We start from the raw sequence: 20,715 nt of genomic DNA on the forward strand, positions 1-20,715 counted from the left end.
ATGCACATTATAAATTTACTATCTCATATCTAATAATAAAGATAATATTTATGAAGTGTATCTTTTGAGTTATCTGATTTACATGTTATCTTACAAAATTCTTTAGTGCAGCGGTTCTCTAATGCGGCTACACAGGTGGCCATTTTCCTCGAATATGTGTGACTTGCTCTCGCCTCAGGACCTTTGCATGCGCTGCCCTGGTCAGTTTTCAACCTCTAGATCAAATACTTTCTCTTCAAACATACTTTGCTCACTTCTAGAAAATTAACATTCTTTTCCAATGTCATCATTTGTCTCTCTCCCTTCAGTATCCCTGTTTCTTTTCTTTATTCCAGATTTCACCAACTGATTCTATTGTTTATTTATTTCTTTGCCTATCTTCTGTTTTTCCTTCCTTTATTGAAAGTAAGTTTTGTGAAAGCAGGAATCAAGGTTGTCTTGTTCTCCACTGAATCCCTGGGGTCTACTAGAACAATTCCTGGCTCATCTCAGATACTCCATAAATATTTGTGGAAAAAATAACTGATGACTGGATGAACATACTCTTTGATTTAAAAAAAAAAAAAAAACCCAAGAGGGAAAAAAGATTCCTACTCACCTGCACCACACCTGTACAGGAATCCAAAAAGATGCAGCCTTTGGGTTCTTTGGATATTTTTTCATCTTTGTAAAAATTCATGATGTAGGAGCTATCAGGCAACTGAGTCAGCTGAAAGTAGCGCTTTTTGAATGACTAAATAATGGAAAAGATACAAGAAGGTAGTTGAGGTTGCAGTGTCCTATTACTCACAGAAACTAGCATTTTTTTCTAATTCCTCCAGGAGTGCGACACCTGTAGGGTGCTGTCTGAGAGAAGAGCACACTCCTTTCTCATCAATAAAATATGACACAGAACATAAACTCAATGCAAATGGCTCTCCTCTGTGCTCTGACCGAAGAAGGGGTGTCGGGAAAGGTGGCAGACACAAAGATGCGTCCTGATGTCTCCTTACCCGCACAGTAATGGTATTGTTCACGGTGCTGTTGAAATTCCCCTTGTAGAGCCAGCCAGACTTGAAAACTCCAGTTCCTCCCGCTCCCCCACCGCCCTTGGAAGACGAGTGGGAGGTGGTATCCTGTACAAAAGCATCATTAGCATGACTGCAATCTTTTGTGAATCCCAGATCTTCTGCACTTGCACTTAAAAATGAGCCTCTTTTTCTCTCTTTGACTCATCTCAAATAATCATGTTCAATCTCAAAACAAACGTGACTCATTTTGACTAAAAGCCCTCATACAAACAGTTACTGAAGCTTGATGAAAACTGTTCAGAACATGGAACACTCAAGTGAGAGACAGGCACTAATTATGCTCATGTTTTAAACATTTCACTTTCAACAATTTACTTACTTCATCCTTATCAGCATCTTCATGGTCAACCTCAAAGGAATGTGAAGGAAGTTTCTCTGGCTTGTACTCTGCTCTAATATTAAAACAAAAATAAAGGTTCTGATTTGTCATTTGAGACACGGCTTTCATTTTCAGCTGTTTCCTGGGTAACAACTACTGCGTTTTTAAATAAAATAATGTAACCTTGTGAGGATCCCATTTTCTTTGGAGGTATTAACCTTCCCCTACATCTTGACATCTTAATCGGCAAATAAATCCCTATTTTAATCAATGGAGTTAATATTTATGCAGATTTACACACTGAATGCGATGAAGGTGAGCAGGACAATTTTTAGGTTTGATGGTTTATATTTTCCTCTTCCACATGCTGATGTGATATTTTCATTACCTTTCTGCTTCACCTTTTTATGACATGCCCCAGGGTACAGGCGGTCATTTGAAGAACTGTGTTCCAGAAAACAAGTTTGTGATCTGGTCACTAGACTGTGCTGCTCCCCTAACCATGGTCTCCCCAAAAGTCTGCATCCATTATTGGCAATTGTGCTGACTTTGTGAAATTCCATGGTAGCATAGAAACACCTCTGTGTCATAGCATCACCGACCAGCTCAGGAGAGTGAGAGCATACACCTGGCTCTATACACGGAAATATAAGACAGAAATAAGTTTTCCTTGGCTTGATTCTGTCTCACACCTCATGGCAGAATGGAAACCAGACATTATCATTCAAGGTTCAGATCTTTCTTGATACCTAGTTAGACATTTTTACATGTAGAATTTGCATGGCATATTTTTTTTCTTTAAGATGATGTAGACTGTGTAGAAGCAACCTCACAATCTGACTATTGAGAGGAAAGAGCCCAGTGGTACATTCAATATTCCCATCACAAAGAATCTTCTATGTTGAAGCTATTCAGCCAAGTCCATTAGTCCCTAACAATATTCTTGCTGACCTTATGTTCATAGAAAAAAAAGTGCAGACCTGTGTGTGCCAATTTATATCCTATCATGGGGGTGGGGCTGGGGGTGAGTGAATATCTTGCTGACTTTTCTTAATTCTGAGTTTGCTTGATCAAATTCAATGGGAATGCAGAGTTGTTTTAATTCTTGGAGGTTATTCTTTGCCCCAGTACCCAGATAGTACCTGCTACACAGGAGACCCCCAATAATATATACCAGAAAACAAATCCCCAACCTGAGGAAGCGAGCATTCCAAGGAAGGAGAGAATAGATAATTAAGCATACATAAACAAGATAATTTCCCTGGGTGAAAACGGTTGTGAAGAAATTTAAAGTGGGGCGGAGAAAAGACTGCTCCAAGTAGGGATGGAAGAGACCAGATTTAGAAAGGGTGGTCACGGATGGCCATTTAAGTTGAGATTCATCAGAAGCTGGCCATGTGATGATCTGGGGGAGGTCATTCTGGCATAGTGAATGGTGACAGTACGGGTCCCGTGGAGGAACCAAGTTGGAGTGCCCAGGAGTGGAAGGCTGGGGGCTGGAGCACAGTCGGGGAAGGAGAGCAATAGGAGGTGAGAGCAGCCATGTAAGAAAAAGTATGGGGGCTATTGAGGGCTCGTCTTTCCCAGTCCCTCGGTCTCACTGCCCCGCACAGCACAGCCCTCCTTGCCTTTAAGTAACCATGTCACCACTCAGTCTCTCATGCCTGCAGGGCCATTAAGCAAAGGCCATTCACCCTTTCACAGACCATGGGAAGATAAGCACCCCTGCTCCTGAGTTTAACATTCTTCCCCCAGCAGCACCGTGTGGTCTCGGAATCTTTGGGATCTTGAAGTAAAGGGCTCAGTAGGGACCCTCTGATGTTTGAACTCAACATTAGCTATCATTTCTAGGCAGTCTCATTGCTCACTTCTACACCCAAATCACCCCCTCGCCCACATAAGGGGTTGGGGATGCCTGAGAGCCTCCTTGGTTACAGTTGTGAGATTCGAGGTGAGTTACTATCCCTCTCAGTGCCCCAGTTTCCTTTATACAGCAAGGATAACCCTTCCTACTCTGTGGGATTATGCATGCTAAATGAGATAACATACAAACGGAACCTAGCGCACTCGGAAAACATTCTTTTATTAAAAAAAAATCTATTCTAATTAATCCAGAACCTCAAATTGGTTACATTTTATTTGATATTCAGTCACAAAATACATTCTGTAAAATGTTCTTCTTTATATCAAAACAGCTATAGTAAAAAACTTAGATATGTCATATATCTTTGTGTTTTACCCCGTGGATTAACGTGATCAGTGGCATCATATATATCTTCTAAATTGAGGTATTATTGATAAATAATATATTAGTTTCAGGTGTACAATATAATGATTTGTATATAATGCAAAAATGATCTCCTGGGTAAGTTTAGTTAATGTCTGTCACCATACATAGACTTTTTTTTTTTCCCTTTTGATGAGGATTTTTAATATCTACTCTCAGTAACTTTCAAATATGCAATATTGTATTACTAACTATAGTCACCATCCTGTACATTACATCCACATGACATTTATTTTATAACTGGAAATACCTTTGATCCTCTTCAACTATTTTGCTTTCCCCCCACCTCCTGCCTCTGATAACCATCAATCTGTTCTCTGTATCTATGAGCTTGTTTTTTCTTTTTTGTTTGTTTGTTTTCAAATTCCCGATATAAGTAAGATCATATGGTATTTGTCCTTCTCTAACTTATTTCACTTAGCATAATTCCCTTGAGAACCATCTATGTTATTGGAAATGGCGAGATTTCACTTTTTTTTATGATGGAACAGTATTCCATTCACCCATCAATAGACAGATTGTTTTTATATCTTGGCTATTGTAAATAGCACTGCAGTGAACAAGGGATGTATATATCTTTTCAAACTGGTGTTTTCATTTTCTTCAGATAAATACCCAGAAGTGAAATTGCTGGATTATTTTAATTTTTTTGAGGAACCTCCACACTGGTTTCCATAGTGACTGCACCAATTTACTTTCCCATCAACAATACACCAGGGTTCTCTTTTCTCCACATCCTCACTAACACTTGTTATTTCTCGTCTTTTTATAATAGACATTCTAACAGGTATGAGTAGATAGCTAATGGTGGTTTTGATTTTACTTTCCATTGTCATGCACCTGTTGGCCATCTGTATGTCTTCTTTGAAAAAAATGTCTATTCAGAGCCTCTTTCCATTTTTAATTAGATTGGTTTTCTTTTGTGTGTGTGTGTGTGGCAGGGAGTGGTGTTTGTTTTTTGCTATTGAGTTGTATGAGTTTTTGCTATTGAGTTTGTATATTTTGGATATTAACTCCTTATCAGGTATATGATTTGTAAATATTTTCTTCTATTCAATAGATTACCTTTGCATTTTGTTGATAGTTTTCTTTGCTGTGCAGAAGCTTTTTAGTTTGATGTAGTCCCACTTTATATTTTTGCTTTTGTTGCCTTTGATTTCGGTGTCAAAAAACAAAACAAAAACAACCATTGCCAACAACAATGTTAAGGAGCTTATCCCCCCTGCTTTCTTCTAGGAGCTTTATGGCTTCAGGTCTTACATTCAAGTCTTTGATCCATTTCGAGTTAATTGTTGTGCATGGCGTAAGATAGCAGTCTAGTTTCACTCTTGTGCATGTGCTGTCTAGTTTTCTCAACACCATTTGTTAAAGAGATGCTCCTTTCCTCATTGAATATATATACTTGGCTCCATTGGCATCATACATTTTTATGTCATTCTGGAACCACAAGTTCAGCGATTTTTTTTTATTCCTTATGTGTGAAGGCTTTTCATTTCACATTTCTCTAGTATCTTCCTATAAACAGACACTTAAAAAAGTGGAGTTCTTAAGCCTTAATAATAATACAATTTTAAATTTAAGAATAAAAATGAGAAATATAAACACACACCTCTTTTTTCACTGAATTGCAAGTTTTCATTTTGTAACCTCAGCAACCCATAAAAAGAAATGATCAATTTTAATTGTTAGCAGACATAGGAGAATTCTCCTGATACAGGAGGTATGGAAATGATTTACTTCTACTAGCCTCAGAAGGCCCAAATAAAGTATCTGTCCCCACTACTGACCTAAATACATGTAGTGGGGAGTGCTTAGCTTTGTAAAATAATTTTAAAAACAGTTTTGCTAATCAGAGTTACAGTCTTCATTATTTCAGGGGCTATGTGAGGATTATATTTCTGGATTATAGTCTAGAAATTCTGATTTTCATTTTGAATATATATATATATATATATATATATTTTAACTTTCTTACTTTATGACAGTCTTATTCTTCCCCATTCATGGTATCAACTTCCACTTCCTTTAGTTAAAGTAAAAAAATTCTCAACAATGTTTTGCATTTCTTCTCTCAAGATTTTTTTCTTATGCTCTATGGGCATTCCAATTCAACAAGACTCTGTATTTACTATAGGTGCTTTCTCTATTGTTTTAATAGAGGAAAAATACCACCAATCTTTTCTTTCGTTTATTTTCATTAAATTTATTGGGGTGACATTGGTTAATAAAATTATATAGGTAATGTTGCCAGTGGAAATTGGGTTCTTCCATGAGATCAGGAGGAAAGCATTCCAAGGACCCACTCATGGGAGATTGTCGTATGGCAAGCTAGCTAACTATACTAACAGTTTCAGGGGTGCAATTCTGTAATACATCATCTGTATATTGCATTGTGTGTTCACCACCCAAGTCAAGTCTTCTTGCATCACCATTTATCCCCGCTTTACCCTCTTCTACCCCCTCCCATCCCCTTTCCTTCTGGTAATCACTATAATGTTCTCTGTGTCTATGAGTTGTTTTTTTCTTAATCCCTCCACCTTTGCACACAGTCTCCCAAACCCCTTCTCCTCTGACAGCTGTATTTATGACATCACAAATATAAGAAAAGAAAAACAATGTTTGGGGATAAAGCCACTAAAAATTTCAATAGACCTAAAGACAGAGGAGTCATTTATTTGAAAGGCTAAACACTGTTCTCTGTACTTCATATGCAGTATCCCAATAACTTGGGCACAACCTCCAAGTTGTAACCACTTCTCTGAACTATTTTGGAAAAGAGGAAGTCTTGATGTGAGAAAAAATGCTTTGCTTTTCAATTGCACCTATAAAACTTGTGTGCTCACACCCAGACGTTCTGAATTACTCACGCACACCTAACTGTGTGATGGGACCTTCTTAATGAGCAGTTGCAGAAAGTTATCTATTACAAGTTACCTGACTCTAATGGAATGCCCAGAGATTTGGTAAAAGTTAATGCTCACTGTTTGTTTGTTTTTTGTTTTTTAAAAAACAACAACAACAAAACACATGTGCTGATTTGGAGGAACACTGGGTCTTCATAGTAATGCAACTCCAAAAGAAATGACCTCCCCCCGCCCCCCACCGCATACACCTCTCTTTTTCCTATTCTCATCACTGCAATCCCCTTTTCCATAGAGTAGAACAAGTAATCTTTTGAAGAGGTAAAACAGATCATGTCACACTCCTGGTTAAACATTTCATGGGCTTCTGTTGCAATGAGAGTGAAATCCAAGCTCCTTTCCAGGGCCCACAATGTCTCCTGCCTAGGTTTCCAGAGTTTTGTTTCTCTCCTCTCTTTCCAACTCTCAGCTCCAGCCTCCCTAATTATCATTCTGCTCAAGTGACCATGCTTGTTCCCACCTCAGGGCCTTTGCCCATCCTGTTCCCTCTAGGAACCTTTTCCTAAGATCACAGTGCTAGTAGTGACTGTTACTTCAGATCTGAGCTCAAATGCCACCCTCTCAGAGCCATTGCCTAACTCCTCCTCCCTATTCTGCATTTTGAAGTTGAGAGCACTTTCAAGTATCCGAATCTGGAAAAGATGTTTTTTGGGGGCAAGGGAAATCATGGAAAGTGGAACCCAAATCTGAGCCATGTGTCCATGAAAAGTTAGATGCCATGCGTATCATCTCAATATTTCACTTGAGGAAAGTGTTAATAAAAATATATCTTTGAATTATCTCAAGTGTTTTTCTGGGTTATTTGCATAATTTTAATTTGATAAACCAATGCATTGAAAGATCCCAATTTATTTAAATTCCTTAAATTTTAGCATCCAATCCCATCTAGGAATCCTGCATTTTGAAATTTGCCATTCACTCAGTTTACTTATCTGATAAGTAATTACTGCACACCTAATATGTGCTAGGAATTCTCATAGGCCTGCAGGGGATTCTGCAAGGAAACTCCCTGCACTTTGGGGGTTTTTACTTCAGTGCAGACACAAACACTGCATCAGTGACTGCTTTAGTTCAGGTGAGCTTCTCTGTGAAACTGACATTCTCAGAGTGTAAAGAAAAAAGTCACCTTCTCCTAAAGGCTTCATTTTCCCCAGAGTCCAGAAAGAAAAGGAGGTGTTTATTTATCCCTTTTAGCTTTTTTTAAGGCATATATCATTTCTGTGGAGGTTGCTTATTTTAGTAAATTTTAAAAAATATATTTTTATTGATTTCAGAGAGGAAGGGAGAGGGAAAGAGAGATAGAAACATCAATGATGAGAGATAATCACTGATAGGCTGCCTCTTGCACACCCCCTACTGGGAATTGAGCCCACAACCCGGGCATGTGCCCTTGACCGGAATCTAACCTGTGGCCCTTTAGTCTGCAGGCCAACACTTTATTCTCTGAGCCGAACCGGCTAGGGCTATTTTAGTGATTTTTGATATCCCAGCATGAAGATACACAGAACCAGTGGCAAATCTGAACACTATATACAGAATATTGTTAGAAAAATTTTTGATCCAAATTGTAGTTTTCTAACCTTGTGTCTGCTATTGAACGGACAGCTCACAAAAAATGATATAACAATATCTTCAAACTTTGTTCAAAATTACATAAGTATATTTATAGCTTATTCCAAATTTTTGTCACTATATAAACACTGCATTGTTGAATAAAACATTTTATTGTGATTCTTATTTTTAAATTGTATAAAATATTCCTTGACACTAGATTAACAAACATGTGTTCATAAACAATGGCAGAACTTAAACAACTAAATATTTTATATATGGGAAAACCCAAGTTCTTCTTATAATAGGTTCTTACCGAGGTAACTGTCGAATGTCTCCAGAATATTGTTCATATTTGTAGTTTACCACGTACCACTGGGAACTATAAAATTTACAAGCCTTAAAGAAAGAGAACAACAATAATTAAACAATTATCATTAAAAAGTTCAGTTGTCCTCCCAAAAAGTACTAGAATACAGTTCTTATGACCTCTAGGGTCATGTTAAGGTACGTATGCTAGTGATGCTAAGGTAGGTAAGGGGCTTGCTCATCATAATCATTTCATGCTTTCCAGTGAAATGAAAGTCCCACCTTTCCAAGACTCTTGGAGGAGGAACCACTGCACATATTTATTCTATTTTGTTCCATCAAGGAAGACCTAGTTTATCACTTGCTGAATCACACCAAGGTCATGTTGTTAACCTCAAGTACCATCATTTCTCAGCTGTCTTTGGCAAACCCTTCTATTACTTAAAAGCTTTTAGTAGAGAAAGATGTTATTTATATACTAGTAGCCCTGTGCACGAATCTGTGTGCCAGTAGGTCGCTGGCGCCCTCCTGTAGCTCCCTGCCCGCTGCCCCACCCTCCTGTAGCTCACCCCTTCCCCCCCTCCTCCCACATAGCTTGTTGCCCTGCCCCCTCCTGTAGCTTCCACAGCCTGCTTGTACCTCACTGGCCCACCCTCCCGCTGATCCGTGATCTGGTCGTGACATGCTTGGTCATTACGCCTCAGGGTGTAACGGCTAATTAGTATATTCCTCTCTTATTATATAGGATAATCTTTTCAGAATATTTTAGCCCACTTATTCTTGTCTTTGTATTAGTAAGTTTCTTTTTTCTCTTTATATCAACACCGTTGTTGACTTGAAATCTGTTTGCCGGTTTCCCTCACTGCCTTCTAAGCCCAGCCTTCTTCATCACTGTTCATGGATTTTACACATATACTGCTATGTGAACAAAAGATGATAAAAAGCTATTTATTTAAAAAAACACATAAATATTAACAACACAAAACAATCTATATATATGAAAGGCTAATGTGCTAAGTGTCTGACTGTCCAACCAGTTGCTATGATGCACACTGACCACCAGAGGGAAGACGCTTAATGCAGGAGCTGCTGTGACACGCACTGGCCATTTACAGAGAAATGGCAGCGCGGACCTGGTGCCAACAAAGCAACACTTAGCTTCCCCCAAGTGGGACACAGGCCCTGCCACCACCCTGGAGCAACACCCCACCAAATCATAGCCAATGTGCCAAGACCCCATGGCGCAAAATGCGGCCCACAGCCCTGCCCAGCCCAGCCTGGAAACAGTTGCTGAGGGCGCTGGGTAATGACATCACGTAGCAATGCATGGCTTCCTCTCCCTAGTGACTAGCCTCTTTGGAGTTTCTTCAGCTCAGAAACACAACTTGCTTTATAGCCAGGTGGAAACATTTTACACTTTAACCAAATGTCTGTGAAGTGTTTTCCCGTGCCTCATCTCCTTTGATCCTCCCAAAGTCCTGGAGTAGGTAGATAGGAGACTCGATGGAATCCTATTTTCTTTTCATTAGCCAGAAAATGGAGATTTAGAAAGCTTAGAAACTTGACCCGACTGAAAAGTAAGAAATGATGGACCTTGAAAATGGCTTCAGGTTTTCTCACTGTGCAGAATATAGTCAAACACTACTGCAGTTAAATATTTTACCCTTTGTTCTCCCTGTGTGATCTACAATAATAATCTGCTTTGTGTTAATATTTACTGCTGTGTTGCTGACAATTACCTAAAAGAGAAGTTGGGGTGCTTCACTAGGATGGAAAAAGTTTACCTAAATCAGAAAGCAGGTCTAATTAAGCAAGTTTATCTCTCTATATAAAGCTGTCGCTGGCACCAATTGCATGTGTGTGTTTCGATCTGTCATCGTCGATTGTGAATTTGGTTGACACTTCTATTATAAAGGGTGAATAGTGATATTAAAATATTTCTTCTAACTAATCTCCTTTCAATGTGCAAAAATTCCTGCACTGGGCCACTAGTTATATTATAGTGGTCTATAGTGAATGATTTTATAGTATTTACTGATGGCACATATTTCTCAAACTCCTACCATGCACTTATCAACCCATTACTGTGGGTTGGTAATTGGGATTTCACTAGGTGGCTTTCAGATTCCTTTTGTTTCTGAAATTATATGACTCTAGGGATTAAGCTGTTGCTAGGATTAGATGGAAATTTTGTCTTCTAGCATCAGTGGGAGTATGAGGAGCAATAAACTTGATGCAATGTGAGGAATAAAGATCTGTGATTGCTTTTGTGACCAAGAAGGGATAGGCAGGATCTCTGTGACAACAATCAACTGAAAGTGCAGTGGGCTGCAGAACAGAGAGCGCTGGCACTGCTTTTGCAGAAACAGAAAATGAGAGGGGATGGCCCAGTGGATGGTGTAGAAAGGTTGATGGGGAGCCCAGGATGCAGGCACCTGCCTCAAGATGCACAGAATATGCAGGAAGAGGGGAGAGGGATTAGGAGTCTTCAGTTGCTATGGGTTTCTCTGGCCTTGAACTTTCTTAGCACCATAGGTTTATTTGTTCAGGGAAACACCCACACACAAACCAGGGACTGAGGGTGAAATAATACATAAGACTGGGACAAAGACAGGAGTAGGAGGATGAGGGCAGGGCCTGCAGGAGAAGAGAAGAGCTTAAAAACAAAACAGCAACAAGGCCAACAGATGAATAAAAGAGAATTCAGGAGATCTGTAATGACCAGACTGGGAGAGATGTGAACAAAACTGAATATTTAGCTAATATTAAATTTCTTAACTTGCCAATTCCTGAGCCAGTTCTGCAGATCACATGTTTCTGAATATAAGACGAAAACTGAGCCCTGATATGATCCTTGGCTAACAGGTTCCATGTTACTTTAAGGATGCCAGGGATTCAGGTAACAAGCATATAGGCCCATAGTATCCCAAGCCTTAGAGACAGAACATTCATGATTATAGTTCTTTCTTACCTTCTCTCAATTACATTCCTTTCTCAATACCTTGCTATAGTTCTCAAATGAAATAAAACATATTCTAAACATAAAACAAAAAGCATAAAACCCACTCCCTTTTTGAATTCCCTTTTAATCTTTTTTTCTGATACATAGCTTTACCTCATTCCCCTGTAAGTATATATTAGAATTTAAATAGTTTTTTGTTCACATAATGGCATATTCTAAAGATTTTTAAATTTGCTTTCTAAATTCTATGACCACTTTAAAGAAGTACAATAAAGTAGAATAATTTATTAACCCAGACTCCTAGTTTTGGAGTCATCAATTAATTAATTCAACAAACGTTATGGAGCCCTTATTATGTGCCTGGGGGTGTTCTAAGTGATGGAAACCCATCAGTGATCAAGAGGCTAAAAGTCATTCCCTTTTGAAATGTATCCCTTTGTGAAAACATGATTAATAAATACACAAAAAAATTGTGCAATATGTTAGCAGATAATGCCTGTGGGATTGGGCCTAACCTGGCAGTCGGACATCCCACTGAGGGGACCCCCTGCCCCAGCACACAGATTTCATGCACCGGGCCTCTAGTTTAGAATATTGGAATAAATTAGAAATTTCTGCCCCATAATATCTATCTCTATACTTTCTGATCTGGAGGTTTTCCAGAAATGCATTGATTTACATGTCTTTTCTTGTTATGGATAATAGCTATTTTTAAGCATGATAAACATGTCTACTCATTCTTATTACACACAATATCCATAATGTGCCACAGGCTTAACTGAATAAATCTGAGATGTGGTAATCCTGAATTTCACTGGCCAAAAATGAATGTGGTACTTACTTTCTTATATTAGTGTGCTATATTAAAGAACTACCTCTTTTTGTTTGTCTTGGAGAGACAAGTGCTTGTTAGATACTGTACTACTAGGCACTTTACATATCATCTTAATAAACACTCAAAGATATTTTATGATTCCCATCTTATAGATCACAGAGGCAAAGAGAACCTCAGAACTTTGCTCAAGATCCTACACGTGATTTCAAACTAGATTTGTCTGACTCTCAAAGTTCATTCAGCTAATTTATGAATTACATGATGATTGCAGACACTGGACCATCATTCCAGATGTTTTTATGGCATTTCTGTTTCTGTCTTGGAATCAGACAGACCTGGTTTTTAATTTTGGTGTTAGCTCAATTAAGTAACTTAACAACTCTAAATTTCCTTATCTGTCTAAATAATACCAACTTTAATAGGGTCAAATAACACAATTCCTATAAAGCTCTTAGCATAGGGTAAATACTTAATCAATAGTTGCTTTAAAAATCAGTTTTTCAGTTTGACTCAATCTATAATTCACATTCACAACAGTTGATGATAACTTGTTTTTCCTGATTTATAAAAGCACAGTTCTGGGAAGATGTAATAGCTCTGATTATCAAAGAATCTTGTTGGAATCAAGTCGTTTATGAATTTATGGGCCAGATTTAATGTATCTGGTGGTGGGTAGATGAGAATTAAGGTTACACTAGATAACCCTTAAGAATCCTTCTGAATCTGTGATTTCTCTGATTCTGAGAAAGCCAATGCATTTTACAAACACATAAATGCTCCCATACATAGCGATGGCATCTTGGAAATGTTATGCATGGAAAATTACTCTCTATTCTTTGTTCCAGCCCACACAGTCACTCTAAGAAGATCGTTAAGAACTACGATAATTATGACTACAACTCCTCTCTGTCCAAAATGTAAGCTGAAGGGACCTGTTGCAAATTCAAAGTCACAGGCTGCAACTGTGCTTGTTACCATAAGGCAATGGCTCCCTTTTCTCCTTGCTAATGGCCAATCCCACAACACCAGTTTCAAAATATCAACTCCTTATCCCCTTTAAAATGGAGGCTGCTACAGTCTACTTCAAAGGTGAAGTATGCTGAGCGAGTTAATTTTTCCAAACAGTAATGACCCAATTCACGTTTTAGTAATTTATTCATTTACTTATTATTTATTTATTTAAAATATACTTTCATTGATTTTTAGATAGAGAGGAAGGGAGAGGAATAGATAGAAGCATAGCTCACAAGCCCTGCATGTGCCTTGATTGGGAATCGACCTGGCAATCTCTTGGTTCCTGGGTTGATGCTCAATCGCTGAGCCAACCAGCTGGGCTATTCATTAATTATGTTTGTTTGTTTAGCCTTTATATTAGCATCTCTGCCTGTGGCATTTAGGTACAAAAAAGCTGAGCCAAGTCAACATACATAAAGGCTTTTATGTCATTAGGATAGTGTTCCCTAAACTCTTTTGTGTTCCTGAATTTTTTTGAGGTTGCTAATTAAAATGCAAGTTCCAGGGTCCCACATGAATCCACTGAAGAGCATGGAATCTGTAAAGGCGGGGAGCCTAAATCCCTCAATCCACCGGATTAACAGTGTGGCTCAGTCCTTGTCATGCTGTTTGTCTCTGAACTGAAAGCATTAGCGTCCTAGCTTTATACAGTGAAGTCGAGTAAAAGAGACCACCCTCCAGCTTTCACTCAAGTGGACACAACCTTTGAAATGGGCAGGGAACATATCAACTCCAGGATGGGGTTTTATTTATAGTGGGATATTCAATGCATATTTGTTGATTGAATGAATCTTGTATATCTTTTTTCCCTTAGAAATTACTAAACATGACACCTTGAAAGTTCTCAAACTCTAAATATTTTAGAAAAGATTGGGCAATTGTAAAGAGCAGCAGATTACCATAAAGAAAATATTTCATTTCTCCCTCTCCTCTTTAGAGAATCATTAGAATCAATTCAAATCATGTTACCAACCCAAAGAGCAATTTTGGTTTGACAATATAATTTGTCCATCTCTGAAAATGGCTATTAGATTCTGGCCACAGAGTAATAAGCAGGTAATAAATGGCTTTGTAGATGCAAACTTGTTTTTCTTTCTAGCCATACAGGTTTATTTAATTACATGGCTACTTTCTTGCCCAAAAGATTTATGCAACCACAAAAGGTGTTCATTTTGGCCCTTAGTCACCACTGGGATTAATTCTGTATTTGTAAACAGATTGTGGTAACTTTCATATTCATGCCATTCTTTATATAAAGTTTAGGAGTAAATATGGCTATTGTATAAATTTTGAAAGTGTAGCATCATGAAATTGGGTGAAATTAGGCAAATTATGTATTGAAAGGGTTGCTGGATAATTATCCATATTGAAACACTTCAAATTCAAAGGTGAAGCTGTTAACCAAGCCAACAAGTAGAACATGAAACTATTCCTGCAAACCAGGTCATGTGGGCACTCAATACATTGATATTTTAGAGGGAAAAAAGGCACCGAAAATATTTTTTTCTTTAATTGGATCATATTATGAATCCCTTTAAAATTCAATAATTTCTGCAGTATAAAAATAAGTTAATGATATTTTTAAAATACTTATACTGCACTCTTGGGAAAGAATGAAAAATAATGGGTTTGGACAAAATAAATTATGCAAATATAGATATGACTCAGTTTCAGAAATCATGGTACATTCTTTTTTAATGGATTTGGGTTTAGTTGTAAAAAATATTACTTGATATTAGGTAGTGTTAGCATGTATATAAATAATGCATGTGGAACACAAAACAGAATGTCATATCAAATTACAACCATAAGAAAAATAATTTTTAAACTATTTTCTCACTTTGAATTATAGAATAGCCTAATTTGTTTTATTTTGTTGTTGTTGTTGATTCTAAATTGAAAGTGGATAAATATATTTGTGGTTTTTTTTTTCAGAATGTGTTGAATTGAGGTGGTTGAAATTAGACTTTTATAAATCACACCTGTGCCTGACCTGGGACCAGACACACTAATTTCCTAGCTACATGTCACAAGTAATCTGTCAGGATATAAATAATGGATGGTACTAAAACCTTGGTAATATTATGATCTAGTCATTCTTCTCATGAAAGGCATAAAATCTGGGTTGTAATTCAATGTCATTGAAATATTAGGTGAAAACTTAAAGTGGTTTCTTTATTATTCTAGCACTCCAGGGTCTCCAACTTGCACTTCTTTCTTTTTAACTATTTACCACCAAACATTATAGGATACTTTTTATTGTGGAGAAGGGGAAGCCAATTTACAATTGGAACAGTTTTGCATATTTAGAAACTAGATTATATTATTCTAGGGACTTTGGTGACTAGAAAATAAATTTCTTCACAGTTGTTAAAGTGAACCACAAAACCATTTTGTTTTCATCAGTGTTTTTATATATATTTTATCCTAATGCCACTGAAAAGATAATGCATTTTAATTTACCTTAATGAACTTTCATATGCTTATTACCTTTAATGTTATACATTTAGTATAAAGAAAATCTGGTGATCCATTTTGTTCTGCCCATGACAGAAATAAAATCATATATATATATGTGTACTAATATATATATATATATATATATATATATATATATATATATATATATATATATATATATATACTAGAGGCCCGGTGCACAAAAATTTGTGCACTTGGGGGGGAGAGGGGGTCCCTCAGCCAGGCCTGTGCCCTCTCACAGTCTGGGACCCCTCGGGAGATAACGACCTGCTGGCTTAGGCCTGCTCCCGGGTGGCAGAGGGAAGGCCCAATCCCTAGGTGCAGCCCCTGGTCGGGCTCAGAGCACAGCCAATTGGGGAGTTCGGGCTCTGCCCCCTGTCATGCACAGAGCAGGGCCGATCAGGGGAGTTGGGGCTCCGTACCCTGTCACACACAGAGCAGGGCCGATCAGGGGGTTGAGGAGCTCCCCACTGTCACTCACAGAGCAGGGCCCATCAGGGGGGTTGGGGCACCGCCCCCCGTCACACACAGAGCAAGGCCGATCAGGGGGTTGGGGCGCCGCCACTGTCACACTCAGGGCAGGGCCGATGGGGAGGTTATGGCTCTACCCCGTCACACACAGAGCAGGGCCCATGGGGGGGGGGGGTTGGGGCACCGCCCTCTATCACCCACAGAGCAGGGCCGATCAGGGGGTTGGGGCGCTGCCCCCTGTCACACACAGAGCCGCAGGGCGATCAGGGGGTTTGGGTGCTGCCCCCTGTCATGCTGATCCTGGTGCCGGGAGGCATATTACCCTTTTACTATATAGAATAGAGGCCTGGTGCACGTGTGGGGGCCGGCTGGTTTGCCCTGAAGGGTGTCCTGGATCAGGGTGGGAGTCCCCACTGGGGTGCCTGGCCAGTCTGTCTGAGGGGCTGAGGGCTGTTTTCAGGGTGGGGGTGACTGAAGCTCCCAACCACTCCTTTTTTTCTTTTTTTCTTTTTTTTTATTCTGGGCCAGCTTTAGCTCTGAGGCCTGGGCTGCTGAAAACAGGTTTCTGGACTTTGTTTACCGTCTGTATTTGATACAATGTTGTGGTCCGGCTGGCTGAAGCCCTGCTGAGTAAAGCAGGTTTCTGGGGTTTTGTTTAGCTTCTACATTTGCAACATAGTTGCTTAGAGTTGCAGCTGAGAGGCCGGCAATTCAGGCGGGGAACGTTGGAGTTCTCCTTCACTGAAGCAAGCAAGGCTCATGTTAGTTTCAAGCTGCCCGGCTGCCGGCCGCCATCTTGGCTGACAGTTAATTTGCATATTTTGCTGATTAGCCAATGGGAAGGGTAGCGGTCGTACGCCAATTACCATGTTTCTCTTTTATTAGTGTAGATATATATATATATATATATATATATATATATATATGACTAAGTTAAATATAGAATAATAACAGATTTTGATGATATTTTTCCAATAATTTTTTTTATTGATTTCAGAGAGGAAGGGAGTGAGGAAGAGAAAGAGAAACATCAATGATGAGAATCATTGATCTGCTGCCTCCTGCATGCCCTCTACTGGGGATCAAGCCTGCAACCCAGGCATGTGCCCTGACCAGGAATTGAACCATGGCCTTCTGGTTCATAGTTGATGCTCAATTACTAAGCCACTCCATCTGGGCTCCATTAAATTCTTGAAGTCACAATATGTAAGTGGCTTTACTTATAAATTTACTTTTAAAAAATACACGCAAAATGAAAAGTCCCTTAGCCTCTAGTAAGACCTTTATCAGGGAATTAAGAAAGAACCCCATTCTTTAAAACGAAAAGTAAAAATCATTTTATTCTCACTAATTTTATTAAGAAAGAACTGTGACTTTTTAATTTGGGGAGATTTTTATAGTTGCATTTTCCCTGTACCTTTCACTGAATTAATTTGTACATGTAGCCCTGGTGTCATATCAAAGACATTAGTTCTACAGTGAGCAAAACCATGCTTATCATGCTCTGGTCTGAAGTTAATGAATACATTAGAATCATTCATTTGCTACCCAATGATTCAGAATCAGGAAACAGCTTTCATTTTTACTTAATTTATTTATACATGCAAAAAAAACCCAGAATCACTTACTCAAAGATTTATTCTTACTTCAGGGTAAGTTTGAGTGTACATAATTTTACATATTAGATTTAAAATTTTTGTATAAAGTACAAAGGCATTTTGGTCAAAAGAATGCTTTCTTTAACACTGTACATAATATGCTGTCTAAAATTAAATATAAAAGACATAAAGTTATTTTAATTGTAAAAGTAAAAATTTTATTCCTTGTGTTTTCTTGAATCAAGATAAATCTCATTCTAGTTTTATATATTTCTTTCAACAAAAATGGTCATCATGAAATACATTTAAAATCATGACCAATCCCTCTGTCCGCATAATTTTCTTTGCTATGTCTAGGACTCAAGTTTTTTAATATCTCTTTTACTTCTCAATATGATACAAATTCTACCTTGTGCATACATAATTTTCTCTTGGATTAGTTGTATATCATTTGTCTGGGTCCAAATGGTGGAAGAGGAAGAAATTTCATTTTCAATATTGTATTCATTTGATTTTATTGTCTTTCATGTTCACAAAATTTTGTTTCTTAATAAATTAAGCAATATTTTATACATAACTTAATAGCCTACAGAACTATTTTTAACTTTGGTATGCAGAAGATATTCTGCCTGAAGAGTTCCAATATTATTTGTAGGTTTACCTCTGCTTAAAATTTCCCTCCCTCAGTAACCTAGTACTATCTGATGAGGGCAGTGTATAATTGTGTGTGTGTGTGTGTGTGTGTGTGTGTGTGTGTATGTGCATAGATAGAGATAGATAGATAGACAGACAGACAGACAGACATTTGCTTCTATTATTTAATGTTTTCATAAATCTTAAATCCTGGGATATTTTGTCTTGACTTGGAGTCTTGGATCCAATTGAGTCTTAGGCCCTTGGATTCACGACTTAGTCCTCATTTTATCATTGTTCTACTCCTGCAGCTGACTGATTTCCAGAAACTGCCAAGGGCTTTGTTGGCAGAGTAACTTGCTTGCTACCTGACTACTTTGTCAGTATTTCTCTCAGCCATTCTGCTGAAGTGGTCCCTAGACCGTTGCTCCTCTTAGGCCACTGTATCATTCTCAAGTCTCTGCTCTTTCATCTTCTTTGTTTCAAAAGTCCAAACCAAGAGCTTAGTTTTAATTAGCGTTCTGTGTTTCTGGCTTTCTATTATCCTTTTGTACATATTCAAAAGAAAACTTTGCTCTAGAAGTTTTTGGCTTAGGAAGTCTTCATCCTATTTATAGATCCTTTAATTGCTCCCCCAAGCCCCAGTGGCAGGAAGTGATGCTTGTTTTATCAGGGAAGTGTCTGATATTTTTTTGTGGTTACAGATGTTGATTTTAAGTCACTTAGGAGGATCAGATAAAGACATTGCTCCCCAATTGTTATTTTCCAAATGTTTTCATGTTATTGCTATATTTAGATTTAGAAATACAGCATTGGGATTATTAATATCTCTATTTAAAGATGGAGAAACCGAGGCAGAAAGCTTACACATTTGTCAAGTGAAGGACATACAATATCCTCATCAAGCCAGTCTATTAAGGAGCATGTGTGTCTGTGTGTATGTAACAAAAGATATAATGAGTTGCAAATAATTTCTGTGGTTAAGTATTGTCTTCTGGCTTTATGGTATCATTTATCATATAAATATTAAAATTTTTATTTGCTTAAATTTGTCCATTTTTCATAAGTTTCCACTTAAAATACTATCCTACATTTTAACAATTTTTTTTCATACATGTCTGGAATTAATCACCACGTTTTTAATATTTATATGGAGTTATTTTTTATATGTAATGTGAGATAGAGAATCCTAACTTTATATTCATCGAAAATGGTGAGCCAATTTGTATTTGTTGAATTGCTCACTCTTCTCTAAAGAATTTCAAGTGCCATATTTCCCATTTATTAAGAAACCATGTGCACTTAGATGTTTCTAGATACTCTGTTTCATTTCACTGGATATTTTTTTTATTACAGAATATTTAAAAATTGAAAACTATCTCAATTTATTGTCTAAAGCTAGCATTTCTCTAATACCAAAGGGGGAAAAAAAGAAAAAAAAAACAGCCAGACTCTATTCATGAATATTAGTGCAAAAATTTTAAATAAAATATTAACAATTCAAATAGTAGAGTATGAAGGTAATAATGCAACTGGAACAAAAAGTTTATACCAGAAATGCAAGTGTGGATCCACAGGATAGCGACCTACTAATTCTATTACAGTGCTTTATAAATTCATGTAGAAGAGCTGTTATGTCAATAGACTGAATATGCATTTCAAAACCTAAGTAGCAAGTGTGTATAAGGACTGTAGAGACCAAAACCTTCTTAGACACTTCTTTTATGCCAGAAAAAAAATATAATAAAACACCAATAAGACAGGATGCCCAATATTAGCATTATTATTTGACATTGTTTTAAAGACATTAGATAATAAAGTAACACAAAAATTAAATAAATGATATACTTATTAGAAAAGAGGAAATTTTATTTGCAGATGATATAACTACACATCTAAAACAAATAAGAACTATTAGGATAGGAGAGGTTAGTAAGCTAGTTATGCATATTTGAAAATTAATAGCTTTTAAAAGATAGCAGCAATGGACACTAAGAAAAGGAAATGAGCTTTTAACATTCCACTTATTTTTAGCAAAACTATAAAATACACTGAAATGAACTTAACAACAGTGTTACAGATCATTATGAAGAATGTGCAATATTTTGTGAAGACCATGCAAGAAAACCTGGTTAAAAATTCCGTTAGGAATTCAATGTCCTAAACATTTCAAACCCTACCTAAGTTAACATACATGTTCTGCATGATTTTGTAGACCCAGTCTCAATGATTCTAATTCCTTGATTAGAAAATAATTTGCCACC

The 20,715-nt window shown here is 37.6% G+C and overlaps 1 protein-coding gene across 4 annotated transcripts in view; it reads right to left on the reverse strand.

Moving 5' to 3' along the window:
- Nucleotides 1-20,715, reverse strand: part of DOCK10 (dedicator of cytokinesis 10) — a 210,507-nt gene that overhangs the window by 83,349 nt on the left and 106,443 nt on the right. For all 4 annotated transcript variants that reach the window (XM_081096072.1, XM_081096071.1, XM_081096070.1 and 1 more), the window contains exons 4-7: nucleotides 8,465-8,547; nucleotides 1,390-1,462; nucleotides 993-1,115; nucleotides 599-733 (exon numbers count right to left, since the gene is read on the reverse strand). In XM_081096072.1, coding sequence (XP_080952198.1) covers nucleotides 599-733; nucleotides 993-1,115; nucleotides 1,390-1,462; nucleotides 8,465-8,547 — 414 coding nt within the window. The remainder of the gene's footprint in view (nucleotides 1-598; nucleotides 734-992; nucleotides 1,116-1,389; nucleotides 1,463-8,464; nucleotides 8,548-20,715) is intronic.

This window comes from Myotis nattereri (genome assembly GCF_964212035.1).
Source record: "Myotis nattereri genome assembly, chromosome: 7".
NCBI classification, from domain to species: domain Eukaryota; kingdom Metazoa; phylum Chordata; class Mammalia; order Chiroptera; family Vespertilionidae; genus Myotis; species Myotis nattereri.